The sequence below is a fragment of the Emys orbicularis genome, chromosome 11 (genome assembly GCF_028017835.1).
Source record: "Emys orbicularis isolate rEmyOrb1 chromosome 11, rEmyOrb1.hap1, whole genome shotgun sequence".
Classification (NCBI taxonomy): Eukaryota; Metazoa; Chordata; order Testudines; family Emydidae; genus Emys; species Emys orbicularis.
Window position 1 is genome coordinate 55,742,997 of NC_088693.1, and position 24,580 is coordinate 55,767,576.

Below are 24,580 nucleotides of genomic sequence, written 5' to 3' on the forward strand. Positions count from 1 at the left end.
CCATTAGGTTATTGACTTTAAACAGCTATCACAATAGATTTCACATGCAAATCATTTGATTATTCCACAATCCTTACTGAATGCCCACTCATGGTTTACAAGGGTTCATGTTACTGTTCTGAGTGAAGGCGAAGTATATTTACCCAGGGAGCTTACATCCATGGAACTGTGCCTCCTTTATCGTATACATAAAATGGGGCTTGTAAAGTGTTGAGATCCTTGGATAGACTAAGTGTAAATATTATTATACACAATCATCTACACTGCATATTAAGCTCCAGTTCAGCAAAGCACTTATGTACATGCTTGATTTTCAGCACAAGTAGTCCTATTGTCTGTTTTGTCTTAGTGAGATTATGGAGATTTGCCATCTGTTGTGAAAATGAGACAAAAGATTATAAAAGTTTAGGTTGATTCTGACACTTTCAAAAATAGTGGTTAAAGGGAACAGATTTAAAAACAAAAAAAATGTAACAAGAAAATTTCTAGGGAATCCCAAACCATCTTCAGCAGAATACTGAATGCTGTTAGAAACAGTTTATAAATAGTTTGGGGACAACAATCATGCAGAAATGAGATAAACAGACCCCAGATGGAACAATTAAAGGACATGGATTACATAATAGCAGAACAGCATCCCAGGACTCTGGAGGTGCCATGTCATTCTCTTCATTAATCAAAGCTAATTCAAAATTCTGCTGCTTAATTATTTACAATATACTCTAAACTTCCTAATTCTGAGGTGACCCTAATGGGATTGAGAAATATTAAAATATTTATCTTGTATTTCCTCTGGTCTTAATTCTGCCACCTTTACTCATGTTGAGTTGTACAATACTCCACGAATAGTCCCCCTCTCATTAATTTCTTGCAAAGTAAGGTATGCAAACAAGAGTCAGGCCCTGAGAATTTAGGGGGTTAAACGAGCAAAAAAATTAGGAATATTAACATTAAAATGGATACAAGCGATGAATATTTGATAGTCAACTTGCAATAAATATTCTTGGTCAAAACAACTTCTCATTGATGTAACTTTGAAAACACTGAACTTTGTGTTCTTATAGCTCTTAACAATGCCTTTCCCCCATCCCTGCCAACTAGCCATAGCATTAATCCTCAAGGATTTATGGAATGCTGAGTTCATCTTTTAAAACAATTTTTTTTTAAATTATCTGAGTGGAAGGAATGGTGACACAAAAATTTTTCAAATTCTACTGCTCACTAAGTGAAAATAAGCCAAAAAATGTTTTTAAATCAAACTCAAAGGGAGATGATTGGAAAATGAGCTTTACTGACCCCAAGTACAGCAAGTTTCAATCTCAAAGAACTATTTTTGCCAAAGTTATAATTAGTTGAAAATAGAGCTTGCATATAGACACCTTATATATCAACTCTGACTGTAACATCAGTACACCAGCATGAGGCAGACAGTATAATTACATTCCTTGAACCTATCTCACATTCCATTCAGGCCCCAAACTGAGATTTCTATCAATACAAAATACAAATGGTCTATATGCACAGATGTTGAGCCAGAATGTTGTACTGCAGTGACAGTAGTAATTTACCCATAAATATCCCAGAGGTGATTGATGTGACAAGACTTGGAGTATCAGAAAAATCCCAACAGCAGTACCATGTGTTACTGTTCAAGATTTAAACTTGCATCAGCACAACAAATATATGCAAATCAATATATTTATAGAAATAAACATAGTACAGAATAGATATATTTGAAAAAATATGACTTTAAAGCTAAAGTCCTACTTTATATAGGATTTTTCTTGGAGAGAAATTTTGAAGTTGACACTCACCAGAATGAGATTATGGACAGTATAGTACATTATTACTTTAGAGCCCGCATCCAACAAGTGTTTACTTCTGAGAGAATCCCATTGGCTTCAATAGCCTTTGTCTATTGTATAAAGCTGAAGACAGTGGAGTAAGCAGTATGCCCAGTGGTAAGTGTTCACAGGACTGGGCTTTTATTTTGTAGCCTCTTTCATATAAAATGATGGCGAAGTGAGATGCAAACACTATCAGTGCAGATGTCTGTTTACTAGCCCACTTGTCTGTGAACCCCAAGACTGACCTCTGCTCTTTCCTGGGAGGTAAAAGTAAATCTCTCTCTCTCTCTCTCTCTCTCTCTCTCTCTCTCTGAGAGAAAGACATTTCTAATCATCTTTCTTATACTCTTGCTACAATAATTTCATATTCAGAGAGAATTGTTAATAAATCACCAGATGGTTTTGATGACATTTGTAGACTCTCCATTCAATTCTACATTATAGGTGCACAAATTAATTTTGTCGCAAAAGTCATATGGAGAGTCTTCAGAACAACTTTATGAACATAGAAAGGAAGGCTGGTCCAGTGTTTTGGGCAGTAGCCTGGGACACATGGGTCAGTTTCTTGCTCTGACACAGACTTCTTGTGTGACCCTGGGCAAGTCACTTAATCTCAATGTGCCTCAGTTCCCCATCTGTAAAATGGAAATAATAGCAGAACCCTACCCTACAGAGATGTTATGAGAAAAAATTGTGAGATAATCGGATGTAATGGTAAGAGAGCATTACAAACGAAGAAAAATCAGAACAGCAGCAACTTTTGCAGCAAACTGGGTCTCCTAATGTCTTATTCTGGGATATCGTTCTATTCTATGTGAACATGGAATGTCACTCATGTATTTGATAGTATATTTCAGGAATATTTAGGATCCCTAGAATGACAAAGATAAGGGTTGGAGATATTCTGGCTGTTCCCCAGTGTACAAAGTGGACAGGTTTAAAAATAAAAATGATAAGAAAAAACAACAGACGAGACTCCCTGCTGCTTTCCATTTCAATGGATAGTGCAGCAGATGGTAAAGATCAGGCCCTGAAATAGTTTCACAGTATATCCAGTTCTCTACCTGCCTGAAGAGTTTATTTCCCTAGTATCTGAAGCTGAAAAGCTGCTTCAGGACTGAACGCTCAAGGTTTTGACAACAGACATTTTTGGCATCCCTGAAAATGATTCTAGGTTTCAAGACACTCCATGGCAGCTGAAAGATATACTTCACTGTCCGTTCATTCTTGCAAATCTGTTCATCAGTAAAGAAAACCATAAACAAGGTGGTAGCTACCATCTCGTCAGGGTTGGTCTCCCTAAACTTCCAACTTACATGACTTATGAGGAGAGGCTGAGGGAACTGGGATTGTTTAGGCTGCAGAAGAGAAGAAAGATGGGGGATTTGATAGCTGCTTTCAACTACCTGAAAGGGGGTTCCAAAGAGGATGGATCTAGACTGTTCTCAGTGGTACCAGATGACAGAACAAGGAGTAATGGTCTCAAGTTGTAGTGGGGGAGGTTTAGGTTGGATATTAGGAAAAACTTTTTCACTAGGAGGGTGGTGAAGCACTGGAATGGGTTACCTAGGGAGGTGGTGGAATCTCCTTCCTTAGAGGTTTTTAAGATCAGGCTTGACAAAGCCCTGGCTGGGATGATTTAGTTGGGAATTGGTCCTACTTTGAGCAGGGGGTTGGACTAGATGACCTCCTGAGGTCCCTTCCAACCCTGATATTCTATGATTCTATGAACTCCCTGCCCCATTACTCCATGAACTAACCCTATCCTTCTATGGGAAGGAAACAGGATTTAGGAACTGCAGCAATGTAGGAACTGGGACTCTAATCCCATGCCTTCACAAAGGGAGGTTAGGGATGCATTTTTTATGCTATTTCCCGCCATATCGCTTCCACTGAACATTCCTGCTCTCCAGTAGGGCATCATCAGGCCCATTTCACACTGGTCACAAGATCTCTGCTTTTCCTGAGTCACATCATTGATGCAGAGCAGACTGCCATTATAAATCAGCCCCCTGGTGCAGGAGCAGAAGCCCTTGGCCAAGTTCTGTCCCATCTGCAACAATGCCAGCCTCTGCTGGGCTGGGGACTGAAGGAACTGGTTTGAGCAGAACCCAGAACAACCTAATGTCATGTTTCCCAGAATGGACACTCAGAACCTTCAGTAACATTCCAAAGCATCTCAGAATGGTCTGACTACATTACACTGAACTGTACCTGCACGATATTGCCACCAACTCAGAGGAGCACTCACTGAACTGGTCTTTTTATTTCACTGAGAGCAGAGAGATAATCCCTTCATGGAGTTTATGTCACTATTCTGTATTTAAACAATCCTTGAATGCATACAGCAGCTTAACTGAGATGACTAGTGAATCACAGCTTTTAGCCCCCCACCATACCTCCCTCTCCCCAAAACAGGCAGCGCCCATTAACTTGTATTACATGACATGAGTAATGAAATATTTCTGTTTTTAAATCTCAGGCTGCTATCTCAGTGATATCACAGCTCAATTTTGCTTTGTTGAATTTCTACAGCTACAGAGTGTTACATTTCATGCTAACATCACACTTTTGCCCTTTGCCTAGGGACCGGAAGAAAGGAACACCTGCCTCTGTTATGGCTGGCACTGCAGCATAAAGTCAGCCCCTTTGTCTGGAGAGGACAGCCTAAGGGCACCAGCTATTTGTGAGGTGAGCAGGACATTGTACTCGGCAGGTGCTTCATTTCACCCTTCCTTTTCATCCCCTGCTCACTCCCATCAGTACTGGCTGTGGATATTTTTGGAGCATGTCGGTGTGTGCACAATTATGATTATTTTTGGTCTTTGTTTTGATTACTAGTTAGAGCATTTATTTAGAAGAGAGTCTTTTCAGGCTGTTTTGTTGACTTTTGCGTCAGGATAGTGAGTTCTCCTTGATCGTCTTTGTTTTGTTGATTCTTCGGGGGGGAGTGTATTGGGGGAGTGAATGAAACTCACCATTTTCATAACAAAGAGACAATTTCCCCTGCCACCTTTTGTGTCTGCTTTTTGTGGTTTGTTTGAGTTGAGGGGAGGAAAAGAAGAGTTCTTCCTTTGTGTTTGTTACGTGTTTGGCAATGGTGTGAATGGAAGATGGTTCCGTAAGGGGAGGTTATAGGATGGGAGAACTAAATGCGTGGAGGAACTAAACTAGAGGGATTGATGCACGGCCGGCTCCAGGCACCAGCCGAGCAAGCTGGTGCTTGGGGCGGCAGCTTGTAGGAGGCGGCATTCCGCCCAATCCTAGGGCGGCACGGCCGCTTTTTTGTTTGTTTGTTTGTTTGTTTTTTTTGTTTGTTGTTGTTGTTCCGCTCCGGCCGCCCTGTAGGGGGCAGCGGCGTGGAGGACGGGAGCGCCCTGCAGCAAGCCCGGCAGGGCAGCCCACGTCCTTCCCTCCCAGCCGACCGGAACGGTGCGGAGCCCTCCCGGCAGGGGGCACAGCGGGAGGGGCCGCGTGGCAGCGCCCCGCTGAAGCCCTGGCCGCCCGCCTTCTCTCTCTCCCCCCGCTAGCCGGGGTACATCTGCAGGGCAGGGAGTCCCCCTGCATCCTGGCTCTGGCCGACGCGTTTTTGGTTTTTTTTGCGCTTGGGGCGGCCAGAAAGCCAGAGCCGGCCCTGGATTGAAGATACCATAAATCAGGGCCTTAATGGGTACTAAACCATGTGCCTAACTTTAAACATATAACCAATCCACTTGATTTGACTGGGACTACTCACATACTTAAAGTTAAGCAGCTTTCTGAATCAGGGCATCAAATGTAAAATGCCTCTCTGAAGAGGATGTAAGCTTTGGGGATAGTAGAAGGAGCCTTTGGCCCAATCCACCCAACTCCCACTGATAAAAGCTAACGTGATGGAATTGGGCATTCCAGATTCCTTGTAGACCATCTTGATTATTTAGCACATGGTGTGGCTGTGTTACCATTTTTAACAGGTATTATCAACACCTCTCTTAGTGAGTACGCTGGCTATCTTTAGACAAGAAACCTTCTCTTCACACTTGAGTATTTGTCACTTACCACCAAGTCTCATACCTACACCATTTGAGAAAGAGAACTGAGAAAGTAGCAGCTACGCAACTTCAGGTGCACTGGAATACCAATACTTCCAATTTGAGTACCAGACTTTGGCATTTAGGCTATGCTTGTCAGGGTCACAAATAAGTCTCTTGCTGGTTTTGCATTGTGGTCAACTAGTCATTTTGTTCATGCTGGGCCCTCAGTAGCATTTGACACACTGACCGTGGATGGTAGTTTCAGCAAATAAAGGACATTGCTGTGGTGCCTGGAACTGTCTTTTAGTTGTTCCAGTCATTCCAAGAAAAGAGCAGTAATATGGTGCTGATGGACAAATATGTGTCATCACTAAGATTTAAATATGGCAAACCCCAAGGATCTATACTATGACCCGTATTTTCAGTTACATGGAGTCTCCTGGTGAGTCCATTTCTAAACACAGGGTAGAGTATCACTCGCACACTGATGAAACAACTATATAGCTTTAGCTTGATGGCCACTGCTCTGGAGGAGTGTTTGGAAAATATTAGGTCTAATGCATCCATCTACCACCTTAACTTCAACCCTGGAAGAACACAAGTCTTGCAGAAGGAGAGCTGTCACCTACATGACACATCATTCATGCTGACTCCCTATTGTAGGAAGTTAGGTTAATAGTTGGGTGTCACTTGTGGTCATGCCCTCAACGGAAACGCATACTACTAGTGGCATATTCATCCCAGGACACATTGCAATAGGAATAACCTGTGCTCATGAACACAATATTAGATTGATTTTCCCTTGTTCATAATACAGTGGCATAATTGTTAAATGCCAAAAACAACAGTGATCACATTACACCTGGCTTGCATTCTTTATGTTAGCTGCCTGTGAAGTGGCTGGCTGATTTTAAGCTAACATTGCTGGTTTTTAAAACCCTACCCCTGGAACCCAAGTATATTTTAAATATCCACCTTGACTCTGATCTTGATGGTACGTTGTATCTGCACAAAACCAGCCATTTACGGATCCAAACATTGCATCTCAGGTCAGCAGGCAACTGTACATTTTCTGTGATGGGCCTAAGTGTGTTCCCCAGACATCCGTCCACATCTAAAATATTGTCGAAACAATTTGATGTTTCTCTTGCCCCCAGTGTTTATTAGCGTCCTAGCCTATACTTCTCCTCCACCCCACACACTTCTTTTATGGTAATGGATTCTCTGAATTAATTTCATTTTTATTCTATTAGGACTTTTTATTATGTTTCTATAATGTTCTATTGTACTTTCAGAACTATGTTATGAAATGCACAGACCCTTGATGGGATAGATGGCTGTTCTAAAAATCAAGTGTATTTTAATACACTTAATAAAATGTATATATACACACACACTAAAAGGTACATAACACTTCTTGAAGGATATGTACAGCGGTTAGTCATGGTGGAAAAAAGTTTTGATTTTTCTCCCTAAAATTCCTCCTGCAAATATTCAGTTTTTTAATAAAATAAAATAAAATAAAACAGAAACAGAAAATGAATGATTGAAATAGAAAATTTCCAGAAAAAGTTTCATTTAAAAAAATAACAGAAAATTTTAAAGCAACTCTAACCTTTTACTTTTGTCAATTTTTTTTAAAAGATCCCCAAAATTATATGTATTTATTACAAACAAAACATGCATATATTTCATTATTTACACATTTGGAGTTTTACTACTCTACAATAAAAGCTCCCATCATCCACTGCTCAGGACACCCTTGAAAATCGTTTAAAAGCACATTAACAACCAGATTTGTCAATTATGTCCAATCAAATCAAATCAAATCAAATCCTCTAGCAATAATATAGATACAAGAATCAATCATCCTCCCCACGCAACCACTACCCAGCTCTATCCAACACTTGTTTCCTGACAGGAAGGTGTAAAAGGTGAGTTTTGCACCAGGCTATCACACTCTAGCTATTACAGAGAGGGAACAGGGAAAAAGTTTTAAAGATCTGGGGTCAAAACACCCTACCAGCCACACCCTCTCTTCATACCCCTGGGCCTTTAGCTCCTCTCACGAACTCTTGCTGATTTACTTAGTTGGACACCAGCAAAGAGAATAATGATTGCAGACAGATTATTAACTCCTTGGGGGCAGGGACCCCATTTTCTTACAACTTTTATCTAAAGGGCCAAGCATATGTATGGTGCTACATATAGAAGTATCTTTTTTCCTACTATAAACTAGGTCTCAGAGTGGAAGAACATTCCTGGAGTAAAAATGCACATCTTTCTTCAGCTGCATGTCTTAGAACGCACCCAAAGGGTGCTTCAACGGCCCAGGGATACATACCCTTACTTCCTCTATACATAACTGTGAAGGGGTCTATCAGTTCTTCTCTGCCCCCATGCTGCCATGACATGCCCCTGCTCAGGCCAGGTTACCAACAAGACTTAATTTCCACAGATGTAGAAGGGACAGGAGGAGACAGTGACTAATCTGGAGCCAGCAGGACAGTTAAGGAGGCTTGACTGCTTCTTCTCAGTCTCAGAGGCAGAACTGGATGAGACTGGAACAGGGGAGGAGCTCTCTAGTGCAGCCCCGAGTCCCAGGACCAGGTCAGGGCCTTAGGTAGGACTAAGTGCTTGCCTTTGAGGTTTGTTTTTTTTAAAAGCACAGACAGCCAAACTCTGCATTTCTTATTCTATTTGACTGTTTTTAGATAATGATGCCGAGTTGATGGCAAGGGCCACCCTGCTCCAGTGGCCACTAGGGATGTAAATATCCGTTTAAAAAATGAACCATTTAAAGGATTAAAATGTCATTTAATCGGTTAACCAATTAAACGGAATGGGACTGGGACAGACTGACTGGCTGCTAATGTTGGCCGACTCCGGGGATGAAGGTTAATGGTTAGGGTCGGTTATCTGGTAAGACTAATGCTTACCGGTTAACCGTTTAATATTTTACATCCCTAGCGGACACAACTTCTAGACTAAGGCAGGGCACGCCTATAGTGCCATGCCTGGTGCTGCAGGGGCACTACAAAGCAGCCCCACATGTGGCAATACGCTAAACACACTCAGGAAAACTCTAGGGTCTGTTCAGTTTTCCCTTCCAATGCATGGCTCTGTGTAAAAACAGCTAACAGAGGTGATTTCAAAATGCTGTCAGACATGGAAATATCACTAACCATAAGCTGCTTTGTTTAGTAGACTTTGACAAAAAGTCATAGCAACTAATAACCCCTAGGGACTGCTTGTTTCCATGTCCATGCCCACCCTGTATTACACACATAGGTACTTACGTTCCATAAAATAGGGGCCAGGTTCAATTCGCCATACGATTTGTCCTTTTTGCGTGCCTGTCACTCCCCGGTTCTTGGAATCCCAGAAATTAGCAGGAGAATTCTCATCTAGAACAGCAAAAAGAAAACCCTTTTCTGTAAAATGGTAATTAATATTAGCCACTAACATCAGTGGATTCTGCACAGCATGTAACCCAGATAGATGTCAGGTGATAGTAGCCAGGAAATGACTAGCAACAAGAAAGAGAGGCCTTAACATTATTTCACATTTAATAATCTACAGTTCTTTGGGTAAATAACCCATTTTCTTTATAATCTGCTGGTTTGGTTGGTGTTTTGTTTTGTTTTGAGTATCCCATTAAACCAAAAGACCATTAATCTTGGATCTTGCACAAAATAGAATGCTTGTTTGTGGTAGTTTCTTGTCCAAACTGATGGGGATTAAAATAGGGACTCTGAGAACTCAGATTAAACGGTCAATGATAAATGGCCTTTCACTTCACTGCTGGTATTTATATCCATTTATGCAAAGAGAACAGACAGATATATAAATATAGTAAATGTATGGCGTTTTGTTAAAGGTAACCTGCAAAGGCAAAGTATTAAATTACAAGACTTCACTTGGTGTTAATTTCAATATCTAGGCTAATGGGAACAAGCAGCATGTTACAACTGAAAACACCACTATGTTTTTCATTTTAGAGGTGCCACATTGTACATCCTCATCAGAGCTGTCCCACTCTCTCTGTCATGTGACAATCCAGCATTCCCCAGCTGTAATATATTGAAACTCGAGGGACAGACCAGCAATATAGTGGTTCAGGTACATCAATTTCTTTTTAATATATATTTTTTTTAAACAAAGAGAAGAAAGGAGGAGGTTTAATGCTCTTAAGGTCTTGTCCTGCAAGATGCCAAGCAACTGCTATAGGGCAACTCAGCACACTCAGTTCTTAGCTGACTCCAGTAGGCGTTCACGGTGTTCAAAACCTATAAGATGCTCTCAGCAATGTACAGGATCAGGCACTTAATAGAATGCATGGTGTCTGTGAAGTAGTAAAGAAGGATTGGGAGGGGAAAATCTTACTCTTTTAAGTTAATTAACATTTTGGTGTTGGCATCAATAAAAATAGATTTTCACCAGGTGACAACTTACTTTTCAGTTACCCAGGCTCTTGTTTGAATGAAAGGAATGCCGGCTGAGAAGCTGTTCACAGAGGGCAAAGGAGTGCACAAAAGGAGTTGACTGCCAACAGACAAGCTGATGTAAGTCAATGTGGAATTATTTATACAAAAAGTTCACCCTGATATTTTACAAGTTTAGTTGAGCTCAAATGCTTTGGTAGGCACATAACTCACAGGTACTTCCCTCTCATTGCACTTGTTTACCCATGTTAATTTTAAAAAATATTTTTATTTAATTGCACGGGCATGAGTGCACATTGCTACACTCTTAAAATGTATTCACTGAAAATTTAGCCCTCTGTGGGTTTTAATGTGCAGTCCTTATTCATGCAAGTAGTCTTTTTGGACTTGATGAGAGCACTCACATGAATGAGGGTCGTAAAATTCAGCCCTATGTTCCTAGAAATGTGTATGCTATCTAAGAAAGAAAAGAAGAGCAATACAGTTTTATTATTTAAAATGTCACACACACACACATATATATATACATATATACACATATATATATATATACACATATATATATACATATATATATATACACATATACATATATATATATACATATATATATACACATATACATATATATATACACATATATATATATACATATATATATATACATATATATATATACATATATATATATATATATATTTTAGCTGAATTCTCTACACTGAATATTCAGCTCTGTGTGTGTACAGTATTCTCCTGAATCATGGTACCACAATTAGTTATACAATTAGTTTACCTAGAAGAACATATAAGCTACCAAAAAAGTACCCGTTTACCAGTTTCACTTTAAACCACCACTCCTATATAACACACAGCACTTGTAATGAAACAAAAGAAGGTTTATTTAAGAAAGAACAGATTCCACTGGAAACAAGAGACAGTGATGGAATCAAATGGTTACAAAACAAAACCATAAAACTTGAAGCAGAGCCTGCACTTATTTATAGCTACCTTTCCTATCGAACAAAGTAGGTTCCCACCCAAAGTTCAGTCTGTTGCAAGGCCTGTTGGCTTCACATGAACCAGGATCTAACCTTTCATTAAAAACACCCCCACTCAACAAGGTGTCTCCTCAATGAATGGATCCAGAGTGTCTCTTCCCTTTGTTTGCTATAATGTTCCCCCCCTTTTTTTTAAACCTCCATGTGGTTTCAGTTGCTTGCAGTTGTCTTTGATATCTTTCCATTGACTGTTCTGTGATGGGGCAATGGTAGACAATTGTACTTTTCATTACCTCACCAGCTAACCAGGGAGGGATGGCAATTCCCTGATGCATAAGTAAGCTATCATCACCTGATATTACTCCCTGGTGATGTCTTTTACCCTTATGGCCATAAGGGCATAAATGTCAATATAGTTACACTAATCCTTAAACATTACCTGAACACACATCACGCATAGATTATGAACATTAATAAGTGACAAGCTTTCAACAGAGACCTTACATGTTACCCTTTATGGACAAATACCCTGTAAGCAGTGTGTTTGATGACGCAAGTTTGTCAGGTCTGAGATGAGAGTTGTTTGCAAAGAAGAGGGGACCCTTTGCCAAGGGGCCTTTGTGTCATCCACTAAAGTCATTGGGAGTCTTTCCATGGACTTCAATGGGCTTTGGATCAGGCCTTAAATGAAGAAACTGCACAAGGTGCAAGCTGCCTCTGAAATCTTGAGTAGTTGAGAAGGTTCCAGATTTTCCTAACACTTCAATTTGTTTAGTCAGGATGTAAAACAATATCCTACATAGTTAGCATCCTGCTTCTCTCCCCTTTCATCAAAAACACTGCCATTTCTAACCATGCTTCTAAATCAAGTATAGTCAGCCTTGGCGCTTCAACTGCTAGTATAACAGAGAGGTGGGGGAAATTAATAAAAATGACAGATTTGCGAGACAGCTCAATCCACATAATTTATGTTTGTTTGTTTGGGGGCGAGGCAATTTTTTTTTTAATATGGTTATTTGCTATTTGTGTGATGTCATTCAACTGGAAGAATGATTATCAGTAGGAAGATAATTTAAAACTTCAATGCTTGGATTTAAACAAACAAACAAAAATCTTTTCCTTACACACCAATAAAAACGAAAACTAAACTAATATACAAATATACAACAACAACAAAATCTACCTATGGACTGACTCTCTCACTCTCACACACAAACACACAGAATTAAAACTCTAAACTAAAGTCTCAGAAACTAGTTCTTTGGTCCTTGGTCTGTTGAACTGCAGTCAAAATGCTGAAGAGGACTGAAAGCCACAGGCCAGGATTACTGCATTCATCCATGGGCAACTTCAATTTTAAGCAATCGTAGACCCATTTTTGGCAGTTAATCCAACTGCTATTTGTTCAGCTGGCTGACTGAGTTGGAATCTGTGCCAAACAATTTGTCTAAAATCAGTGACCACAACATATAACATGCAATAAAATACAGTCTTCATACATCTGTAATTTGCCAAATCAAATTTCCGCTCTAACAATGCAAGATCCCCAAATTCCTGTATGTGGTTACTATCTCTTTGCCTGGGTGGAAAAAAACCCTAACAATGTTTGATCAGATACAACAAGCTCTAGAAATTAACTATTGCTACATAATGATGTAGTAGAATTTGGTGGATGTGGGATTCAGCTAAGTTCTTTTAAAGTGCTGATCTACTCCAAAAAAATGACTTGTTCAAATAGTATCAAGTGGTTCCATGTTTACCACGTCTCAATTACTTCCCGATCAAACTGTTCAGTTTATGAGTAAATAAAAACAAACAAACAAACAAACCACTACTAGCCCTGTAAACGAAACCTGGAATCTGAGAATCAAGATGAATTTTTTTCTTCTCCTGCCTCATCATCAATAATAAAAGTTCTTCAGACAAATTAGGCTCCCAGATCCACCTGTGTAACCCAATGTCCTCAAATTGTGTCTTCTGTGACAACTGTGCAAAACTACTACTGCCCACAGTTTTGCACAGGCATAACTGACTGGACCTTAGTGAACAATCCTGCAGACAATGCGCAAAAAGGAATAGAAGCCAACTCATTTTTCCTTTCCATTGTTAACTCTGCAGGGATACCTAGAGTAAAAACAAATTTGTGTCATTGCTGTCAACAGACATATGTTGGGATATGTATAGCGAACAGCCTTGTTGAGTAAGAAGCTGCCATTTTTACAAAGTCACTTTTCAGACTCTAACTGCGCTATTCTTATAGTTCTTATTCCATTTTCTACTATAGTGCTAGCTTCATCATGCTGTCTCGGCTTTTAATTGCTGTCTTTTTACTTTGTTCCCTCGGATAAACAGTTTTTACAGTAACACTGACAATATATTCCCTGTTTAGCCACCAGGCATTCTAACACTAGTGAACACACAAGCCATTATTGGACTGAATTCCTGGAATTACAACAGAAACTGGGATTTCTGTAGAGAGGATAGCCTCAGCCGTCAGAAGAAATGAATCACTCTGGTGTGGTCTTCCTGGCTAATTAAGTAGTAGTACTTGCGTACTTTGAATGGGTCTGAGGCTAGACGGTCACAATGAAAGATCTGGATGGGGAGTTCTATATCAAGGTGAAATGGGGGAATCTACAGGGCTCGAATGGAGAAAATGAAACAGAAAATTTTCTTTCTCCCAGAGAAAAGTCTCCAGAGACCACCTGATTCTACCCATGGCCCTCAGCAGTCTGCACTGGTAGCATTTCTATGGAGCCCCAGACAGAGTTTAAACCTGCTCTCCTATGGCAGAGAGCAGCCATTCTGCCTGCATCCCTATCCAAACTGAAAGACCTTGCTGGTAGAGCTGCTTCCAAGCACACAGGTACGATGAAAATTAAACACCCTTTTGTTTGACGAATCAAGGCCAAGTCTGAAGAGAGGGTCAGAAATCCATACAACTAGGTATCCTGGGGACCGAATAAGATTTGACATACATGATTTCGAATTGTAAGAGGAAAACATTTGAAAAATAATGTTTAACAAAGTTTGTTTTTTAAATTTCATTGATTAACAAAAATCATATCAGGTGTTTTTAAAATTACAATTTGATTTCAAGATACCATTATGGAGCAGCTCATTTTTCTATGCAAAACGTATGACAGGCATCCAGTCAAAACATATTTGACTTTATTCAATATCATTTTAATATGCAAAATACTAAAGAGCTATAAAAATATCATCTGGGATTTTTCCCACATTTACAAAGTCATAATAACAGCTACATTATCCAATGCATGAAATATAATCTTCTAAAAAAATAATAACCATGAAAGAAGGACCTTTTTTGATTGGTTGGCAATCAAAGATTTACTATATTTGTTAAATCCATGACTAAATATCTCAAGAGAGATCCACGGCTTCATGTCTCAAATCGAGAGAGACGACTAACGATCGCTGTCATATAACTACAAAACAGAAGGCTCTCCCTTACTTGATAATTCTTGCTTTGTTGAAAATATATTGATTGCCTAGGAATGATAGAATAGGGTACACTGTAGTAGTTTTACATTCAATGTGGAATTATCAGTAGGGGTTAGGTTTCTCCTATACTTACAAAAATCCCAGGCTTGAAGACTTAAAGCATAGAGCAGAGGTTTTCAAACTGTGGTCCGCGAGCTCCATTCAGGTGGTCCGCGGACAGTTCCCTCTAAGGTGGGTGGGCGCACACAAGAAAATGAAGGGCCACCCACCTAATTAGTGGAGCCATGCAGGCGTGGCTCCACTAATTAGGTGCCTGGACCCTGGAGAAGACGCCCATGTAAGGTGAGGTGGTGGCCTTGGGGGAATAGCGGGTAGGTGGGAGGGGGCAGTGGGGTGAGAAGAGGGGGTGGGGGAGAATTTGGGACATGCAGGGCTGTGGCAGCCAGAGAATGAGGCAACTTTCCCCAGCTCCAGGGCTGCAGCTGCTGGGGAGAGATGGCCCTCCTTCCCAGTCTCAGCTCTGTGGCTGCTGTGGTCGGGGAGAGACACACACCCCTCCTTCCCAGCCCCAGCACAGGGGCTGCTGCAGCGGGGGAGAGAGGGCACATCCATCGCATTAGAAAGGTAAGACTACTGATATTAAAATACGAGTTGTGTGCTTTTATTTGTAGAACAAAAAATCATTATTATTAAGGGGTTTTTTTATATAGCGCTTTTATCCAAAGTGCTTTACAATAGTTAGTTAACGGTAAAAACAACATTTGGAAAGATTATAAGATTATTAAGTGGTCCGCTGAGACTTTCAGCAATTTTCAAGTGGTCCGTGAAAAAAAAAGTTTGAGAACCACTGGCATAGTCTTTTCAAGTACATATTACTGCTACCTCATCAAAGAATGCAAGCTTCAACTGGTCTTGTTTTCTCCTCTTTCTTCTAATCAGCTGAAATTGTAAACTGGGATTTGAAAATGAAGTGTTTCAGCAAAATATGAATCCAAGCACTTAAAGAGTCAAATATTCTCAAAGGCTGATAGTTTAGTAAGCAGTGTTATTGCTTCTGAGTCACACCCACCACACCTGCTCAAATGTATTGCCATTTATTAGTATCTCACAACACAGGAACTGCACTGCCGCTGAAGGGGGAGTATCTGACATTAGAAATCCCATAGCATCTAGCGAGGAAAAGAGATTTATTAAACTCTGTGTGTCATATCTTTTTTGCTACTCTGCCCCAAGAAAAGGATAAACTCCCTAAAATATACCTCCTCAGAATCAACTTGTATAAAATACCAACAAATGATAAGAGTTAAAAACAGAATCTTCTAAAGACATTACAAAATTACCAAGCCTGAGGCTAGCCTGATAGTAACAGTGCTCTGAATGGCCATGAGCAGATCCATGCTCATTTTCTGGCCTCAGTTTCTCTGGCCTGCAGCATCCAAACTGTTGAAAAGTATGAATGGGGAAAGGCTTTCCATCACTCAAGAGCAACTTCCCTGGCCAAATAAGAAGCCACATCGACAGGCTCAGAGGAGTTTTGTCGAGTCCTCCTTGGCCAGAAAGTTAGTGCCCATGTTACTAGGTCTCTCTGATAGCATTACATTATGATCATTGTGATTACTTGATCAATCAGAATGGATCCTTCATATTGTTTCACAAAACTCATAATGCAAATGTGTGGGGTTTTTTTGTTTGTTTGTTTGTTTGTTTTTTTAAAGAAGGTTCTGAAGTGAAGGTCCTTCCTATGAGGTTCTTCTAACTCACCTAGTTTGAGGATGCCCAAAATCTTTAGTTAATAAACATGGAAGCCAGTCATCAAGCTTTGAAGTGTGCACTCTGTAAGTGAGATGTTGTGGGTGCTTAGTCTTACAGTTCTTTTCTTAAACACCACCGATGAAGAACATCAGGAACACCCCCTACAATAGCCACTCAGGCAGCCCCTCCTTGATTATCAGAGCAGCACTTAAATGGAACCAACTGTTATCTGAAACGGAGTCACATTCTCACCTTAAATCAGGGAACCCATGATTCTGTTTGGATAATAGGAAAGTCTGGATTAGTGTGGAATGAATAATCAAGGTTGCACTATGTTATCTCTGAATTCACATAATTAACAAATGCATTGCTGCTGAAGCATCATTTATAAAGATGGCTCTGGCTCCCAATGCCTAAACTTGCAGATAATGAAACACAGAGACAAGACAACTACAGGCTCATTAGTTTGCGTTATAGAACAGCTTGTAACATGTATCAGCTAAACTGAGCGCAAACTTAGAGAAATATTTTGTCCCTTTGAAAAAAAAATAAATTCTAAAACTCACATACTCCAGCACTGAACCTTCATGGAGGACTATTCACACTGTGAAAAAGAAAAATATGCTACCCATAGCTGTATAACTACTTAAAAAGTTAGTATAAATCAATTCCTTTCCTTTAGTAGGTTTAAAAAGAGTTTGTGATATACAGCATAGAGAAAAAGTGATCCCAAATATATTTAGTCGCTGAATGGCTTTATTTATGAAAAAGTTTTATCCTCATTATCATTCATTACTTTAGAAGGGTCTTGCAATCTAAAGCTCTTCAAAAACATTCATGCAGCACAGCCTGGAAAAGACCAATCATGATGCTAGCAACATTGTCCATGCTTTAATCTATTACCTTCCTCTGGGATTTACCTCAATCTCTTTTTCTGGAATTTATTTGTTTTACTTTATGTGAAGCTTTCTGATTTGTTATGGCTTGTTTTGTAGCTTTCTTTATTTTTTAAAATAACTGTTTGTGTTCTTTAGACTTAATTTAAAACAATCTTTAAATTACATTTTTCAAAGTTTTAGGCCATTCAGCATTTTAGATGAATTTCAATAAATTATTGTGCATTGAAGACTACGTACATTCCACATCTATTTATCGAGAGAGCGGTAAGGGGTGGCTTTGTGCTCTGATGCATTACAGAAGCTATTAAAGTGGATCTCAGTCTGGGGAAGGTTTCAAAGCATCCTTCTAAGACAAGTTATTATTTCTGTCAGGTGTTCTCTTAAAGTAAGTGTCACCCGATCTGCGGAAACTGATGTGCAGCGAGTGTATTCTTTTAACAAGTATATTTTTGTCTCAAGGTGAGTTTCACTGACCTGACATCAATTCCTCTAACAAACATACTACAAAGAATGATCTGCCTCTCCTCCATTTTACTCAAGTTTGAACATTTTCACTATGTATTTTCTTTTTTACTAGAATGTTAGTTACGTTGCTTGTTTTCATTATTGGGCAGTAATGCAAAACACCAGGACTTAATTTTGCACCAATCACCAGTAGACCTCTAGGCTGAGATTTTCAATGAAATGCCGGGGATTTAACATCCATTACTTTTACAGCACTGCTTTGAAAATATCAATCCTAGTTCTTATTGTGATGCTCGTAAGTGCACTCAGATTTTTATTAAACACAAAGAATTCTAACAACTAAAACAAAGAATATTTGTTGTAAATTTCATTGATTCCTTGTTGTTTCAGTTAGAATTCTTTGTGTTTAATAAAAATCTGTATTGGCTTAATGTGGTTGACAAGGCACAAATTTCTGTCCCTACCTTCTCACACTGACAGTTTTCATTTTGATACACTGTAAAAAGACGCATGGTTTTGCAATATTAAAGAGTTCTGTGGGCACCAATAAAAGAAGCATCACTTAATTCGCTGGAGAATCTTGTGTGTGTACTTTAAGCAGTGAAACAACCTCACTTCTCTTCTACATCAGCAAAAAAATGCTTAAAAACAATCAAAAGTGGTATCAACACACATTAAGGGGAGAAGGCAAATTTAATCCCGAGGCCTCACTCCTCTTCTTAAAGTTTAGCAAGCAAATTAAATCTTGTGAACAAAAGCATCCCCGGAAAGCAAGTCTCTAGATAAATTGTATTAAAGCAATTCACTTAAAATGCACTAAATGCAATTCAGAGCCCTTTTCAACCTTCCCCTACTTCCAAATGTTAAGTGACTAAGTGCGATTTATACTCTGATAAAAGTCAGAGTATAAGCCGACTGTGAATGTTTCACAGGCTTTCCGGGGGGAAACAATTTTAACATAGAACACGTATTTAATACAATCCTAAAGTTGCCTGTAAAGGATCCACACTTCACTGCACGTTCTAGCCTTACCTCACTACTGCAAAGGATCTCTGCTGATCCTAAACTGCATTCCTTCATATCAGACCCAATTAATGAACTGGAGAATCAGAAAATGAGACATTCAATGGGAGGTATTCTGCATGATTCATCTTATTCATGCGTCAGCCCTGTTTTCCAATGATATGCGGTAAGTTTTACAGAAGTTGCCTTCTGGAACCAGACAGTGCAGCTCAGTGTTGAAGAACTAACACTATACTATCATCATTGTGTAATCATCACTTCAAAAAGGTGCTTCTGCATTTTCTCTCTTCCTTCTGTCATTATAAGGAAGGGATTTAAGAAGGATGTTCTCAAACTCCTAAGGAGTTTCCACCAGTTACACACAATTGACTGTCCTCCTTTAATCAAGGGCTTATCTAGGTTCAAACATCCTAAGTCAAAATATATAAAGTATTACGTCCTTCAAACTAAGCTATTTGTGGCCACTCCCCTCTGAAGGGTACAGGATGCAATAGCTCCATCCTCCCTCAGCTTCCTTCCTTTAGTTTTCCATGGGAGAATTCCAAAGAGCGAGTTACGTCCCACATGTAGTTAAGCAGACTGATGTAAACAGGAGGACTTTAAAATCCCAGAAATGACAGCAAGCCAGTCACAACAAAGAACAGTGGGGAGCTCACTGGGAAAGCTGGCTTTTGTTTTCCCGGTATTTCACCACACTGTATGATTTCCCTGCAAAGCCATTTATTTTAGATCAGTTCAGGTTGCTCTGTGTCATTCTGCTGGTGCAAAGATGCCATAAAGCTGTTGTAGCCAGCCACTGGAGGATTCCTCAGCACAAAAGGATCAACGGGTGGCAAAGAGCTGCTTCTGCTAGGCCACCCCTTCCTCAAAGGCAACATAGGTGGCAGGGGCAGAGAAAGGCAGCATGGTTAGGGGTCCCTTATACCAGCTGATCTGACTGCTAGAATCCCTACTTGTGGCCACTGGCAGCTGGCATAAGGCTTCTCTAATTTATGTCAATGGCAAATCTCACACTGAATTCTATGGTCAGCATCAGGCCTTACGGGATGAACAGTGCAACTCTTATCTGTGTAAATAGTTCAGCCTCACGTGAGCAGCTCCACAGTGACTCAGTTGGTCTACATACTTGACCAAGGGTTTTTCAGGATCAGTCCCAGGCACTTATTGGAAGACTGACTTTAAACTGAAATAGTCAAGATAATAGCTGCAATTAATTTACCTATCCTGGAAACAGAGAAAAATACATTGTAACTTCAAAGCACACATGTCCTCTCTAGAAACACAGTAGGTGCTTTCACAGGTTGTGAGAAATACATATGCATGAGGGTTTAATTATTTTCAAATCAAGCCCGATTAATGTTTTAAGAAGAGCCATATTCTTGATCTATTTAAGAAGACTGCCTTACAATTTACTTATGCTATTGGGGATTCTAAAATGTTGACTAATTAAGACATAACAGTTAAATCTACAGGTGGTGTGCAGAAAGAGACAAATATAACAGATAAGATAATAGACTCACTTAAAATCTTACTGCTTAACAGGGGAGATAAGTAGCCATCCTGGTTCCTGCCCTCTTATAGAAGACACTTTGACAATATGTGATACACGCAGGGATGGTGCAGTTGTGCTTCACCACATGAAGGGGAGGAAAGCATTTAACAACCTGCCATGAGGCTATAGGTCAGAGTTCTGGACTCTAACATATGGGCCAAGTACTGGCCTTCTGCAAAATAGTACTACAGTCCCTCTACAAGTAATGAGTATGCTCAGATTTATACACCCACAATCAGAGATTTAATGTTGCCATCCATCTCCTTCAGCCTTGCAGAGTGTGTATTTGCTCCTAAAACTCTAGCTTTCATATGCTGGCAATGTGTTTTTCTGCTTAACTGCAAAGGAAAATACATTTACAGCCTTTTCCATGGCAAAAAGCAGAAAAAAAGAAAAAAAAAGAAAAGGATTCCACTTATACAGGAAGCCAAACTGAGGTTATCTCTGACCAATGTTCTCCATGGGGAACATACTAGAGGACAACGCCACTTGAATGACAGCCAAAGTTATTTGTGCTTATTATACTGTGTTTGTTTACATATTAGGAAGGAGGATTAGCACTTTTTAGCCTACTCTTTTGATCCACAGGATGTTCAGGAATGAACTGCATACTTCTCCAATTCATAGAATCTAAGGCCAGAAGGAACCATTAGATCACATAGTCTAACCTCATCTATAGATCACTGGCCATTAAATATCATCCAGAGACCCCTATATTGAGCCCAATTACTTTAGTTGTACTAAAGTATTTTAGCCTCAGGAGCATAAACTGTTGTGTGCCCAAGGCAGAGAACAGGAGAGATAGAGGTACCCACCAATGCCCACAGCCCCGACAATGGCAGGGAACTGATTAGGTGGAATATGCCCAGATGATCCCAGCAGGTGATCCATGCTTCGCAGATGAAGGCAAACAAACAAAAACAACAAAACCAAAATTCCTTCCTGACCCTAAGAAAGGGCCTTCTGTTTTTTCCTCCGCTCGGGGTACCCCCAACTTTTTAGCCAGGGCGTGAAATGTGTCCAACAGGTGAACACACTCCTCTGACCTGGTTCGCCCAATGAACAAAAAAACAAAAAAAATCATCCAAATAATGCACTACTTGGTTTAGTCCCGCTGACCGCACCACTGTCCACTGCAACATTGTACTGAATTTCTCAAAAGCTGCACAAGATACCGAACAGCCCATGCGCAAAATAAAATTGCCCCTCAAAACAGAAACCCAACAGGTCAAAGTCTAATGGGTGCACCGGCAGGAGTCGGAAAGCAGACTTGGTATCACATTTAGCCATTAGCGCCCCAGGGCCACACGCCCCAATGATACAAACTGCTTCATCAATGGAGGAATAGCGTACGGCACATAGTTCCGGGTCTATCCCATCATTAACAGAGCCAGCTTGCGGGTATGACAGGTGATGGATTAATCAGTATGTCCCCGGGGTCTTCTTGGGGACCAACCCCAGAGGGGAAACTCTCAAATGAGCTATAGGTAATTGATCAAATGGCCCAGCTATCATGCCCTCCTTTAATTCTTGTGCAATCTTTTTTTTGACAATATGTCCCATCCCAGCTACTGACTTTATATTTTTTGACATCAAATGAGTCTTATTTCCCACAAAAGGGATCCAAAATCCTGCGGTAAACCCCTCCCACAAATATTCTCCATCTGCCCTGTTAGGGTAATCCCACAGGAGAACCCTTAACACATCCGGCTTAACTGGCGTTGGAGCCCGTGCCCATTGCAACACCCCCGCTCGTCCCCCTTCGCAGCTTGTGCTCTGTGTCCCAGACCCAGTTCCACCCCCATTCCTGTTTCCTCCCTGTAATCTTCCCTTCTGCTGATCAGTTATACCCTGAGCATGTTAGCAAGATGTCACCCAGGCATCTAAGAAAGAGGATTTTCTGTGCTGCCTCAAAGTACTGGTCCATCCAGGCCAGTGTCCCATCTCCAGCAGCGGCCACTTCCTGATGTTTAACAGGAAGGTGAAAAACAGAAAAAGACCAAAGCAACCCCCATCCTTATCCCCCCAAAAAAACTTTTCATAGATTTCAAGGGCAGAAGGGACCTTTATGGTCATCTAGTCTGATCTACCGTATAGCACAGGCCATAGAACTTCCCCAAAATAATTCTCAGAGCATATATTTTAGAAAAACATCCCATCTTGATTTGAAAATTGCCAGCGATGGAGAATCCACTACAACCCTTGGTAAATTGTTCGAGTGGTTAATTACCCTCACTGTTAAAAATTTACACATTCTCTCCTTCTTGAGCTGTGGACACCAGAACTGGACAGTATTCCAGCAGCAATCACACAAGTGCCAAATTAGAGGTAAAATAACCTCCCTACTCCTGTCCCGTTTATGCATCCAAGGATCACATTAGCTGCTTTGGCTACAACATCATACTAGGAGCTTATGTTCAGCTGATTATCCACCACACCCTAAATCTTTTTCTGAGTCACCACTCTCCAGAACAAAGTCCACCATCGTATACGTATGGTCTACATTCTTTGTTCCTAAATGAGCTGCCATATTCCTCCAATTTTCTACTAGTTAATTCTTACTTTTGCTCCAGATGTTGCACAGAAGTGGAAACCCCAAGAAGTCTCCAGTGCTGCACCCAAACTGTAAGCTTCAAATATGTTACGTTACTAAAGCTGAAATTAGTTGAGGGGTGAGGAAGGCACTAGTCTCTTGTTTTCATGCACAGCTTTATCCTGCCTTGCAGCTCGTACCAATGTATTTCCCTCCCTTTCTAAACCCTCTTTTTCATCATCATGGATACTGACATTTTAGGTGATTATTAGAGTGTCTCTATGCTGTCCTATGCAATATGGGTCGTTGGTAATATTGGATTCACAGCAGCAGTTCAGTGGGTTAATTAACTGGAACAAAGGGCATGAAAAAGACACTACAAAAACAAAAAGTAACTCCTTTCATAAGTGTCACAGAATACAGTGGTGAGGAATTGAGAGGAATTCCACATTTCAGTATTCCAAGTCGACATCATTTAAATTCAAAGTATTCAAAGACAAAAATAAAGCCCTTCACCCATCACACTCTGGCAAAGATTCAAGAGTGCAATAACAGGAAGGAAATGACCTCAAGATTAAACTCTTTCCTGAAGATCTCATTAATCCCACTGTAAAATGATGTGCATTTCACACTCATCTACATCTTACGTGCATCCTTTTTATACATTACTTGATGGCCACAGCACACTTCTACATTTCTTCTGCAATCTCTCTTGGAGTGAATGGTCTCTACTGTGCAATACGAATGCCAGGATATCATGGTCCATGCATACATATCTTATACAACACAGCCTGAATTTCTAGAATATTGAACCACAAAAGGCAACTAGAATCTAAAAACAAACAATGCATTATGTGCTATGAAAGAAATATTATTAAAATATTTTTTCTTAGAGAATAACAGTCACTAAATTATCCCTTACCTAAATCACAGGTGTGTTGTGAGGTACTGGTAATTAAATATTTTAAAGTGTTTTGTCATCTTCACATAGAAAGATACCCTACAGAAATGCAAAGTATTGCTATATCTTCCATCATTTAGCTTTTGATGGGTAAGTATTTCATATTTTTAGGTAGAAAATAAGAGGATGACAAAAATAGCAAGTAAGAAGAGAAATACTGTGAAAAGAGTAGGTAAGAAAAAGGAAAACTCTATTCTTCATGCTGTCTCTCATTCTTTTTTCCTCCCCACACAACCATTTTTGCTTCCTTCTAACTTTTAATTACCATATTACTTCATCTCAGCTTCTTATATCAACTAGTTTTCCTGTAATTCAGTTCCTAATCTACACACATAAGCTTGCAACATAGAGGAGGTACAAATCAAGAGGAGTGGTAGTAAGGAGCTCTCTTTTTCATCCATTTCTCGACCAGTCTGTACATGGCACCAATAGGAGGTAGGTATTAAAAGAGGTTTACAAAACTGCTACTATGATGTCAAAGTGTGTGCCATTCAAACAAGCTTCCTAATATTTTGTAGACAGTTAACATTATTGTACTGTAACAGTCATTAGGAAATGTATAACTCTGAATACCTTATTCATTTTGCTTCTAAAAACACACAAAGTGGGCCTAACTGTTTTCATTTA

At 39.9% G+C, this 24,580-nt stretch overlaps 1 protein-coding gene across 1 annotated transcript in view; it reads right to left on the reverse strand.

The window, feature by feature from the left end:
- HECW2 (HECT, C2 and WW domain containing E3 ubiquitin protein ligase 2) overlaps positions 1-24,580 on the reverse strand; it is a 185,091-nt gene that overhangs the window by 114,465 nt on the left and 46,046 nt on the right. The window contains exon 2 of the mRNA XM_065413387.1: positions 9,160-9,267. Within this exon, the coding sequence (XP_065269459.1) occupies positions 9,160-9,267 (108 nt within the window). The remainder of the gene's footprint in view (positions 1-9,159; positions 9,268-24,580) is intronic.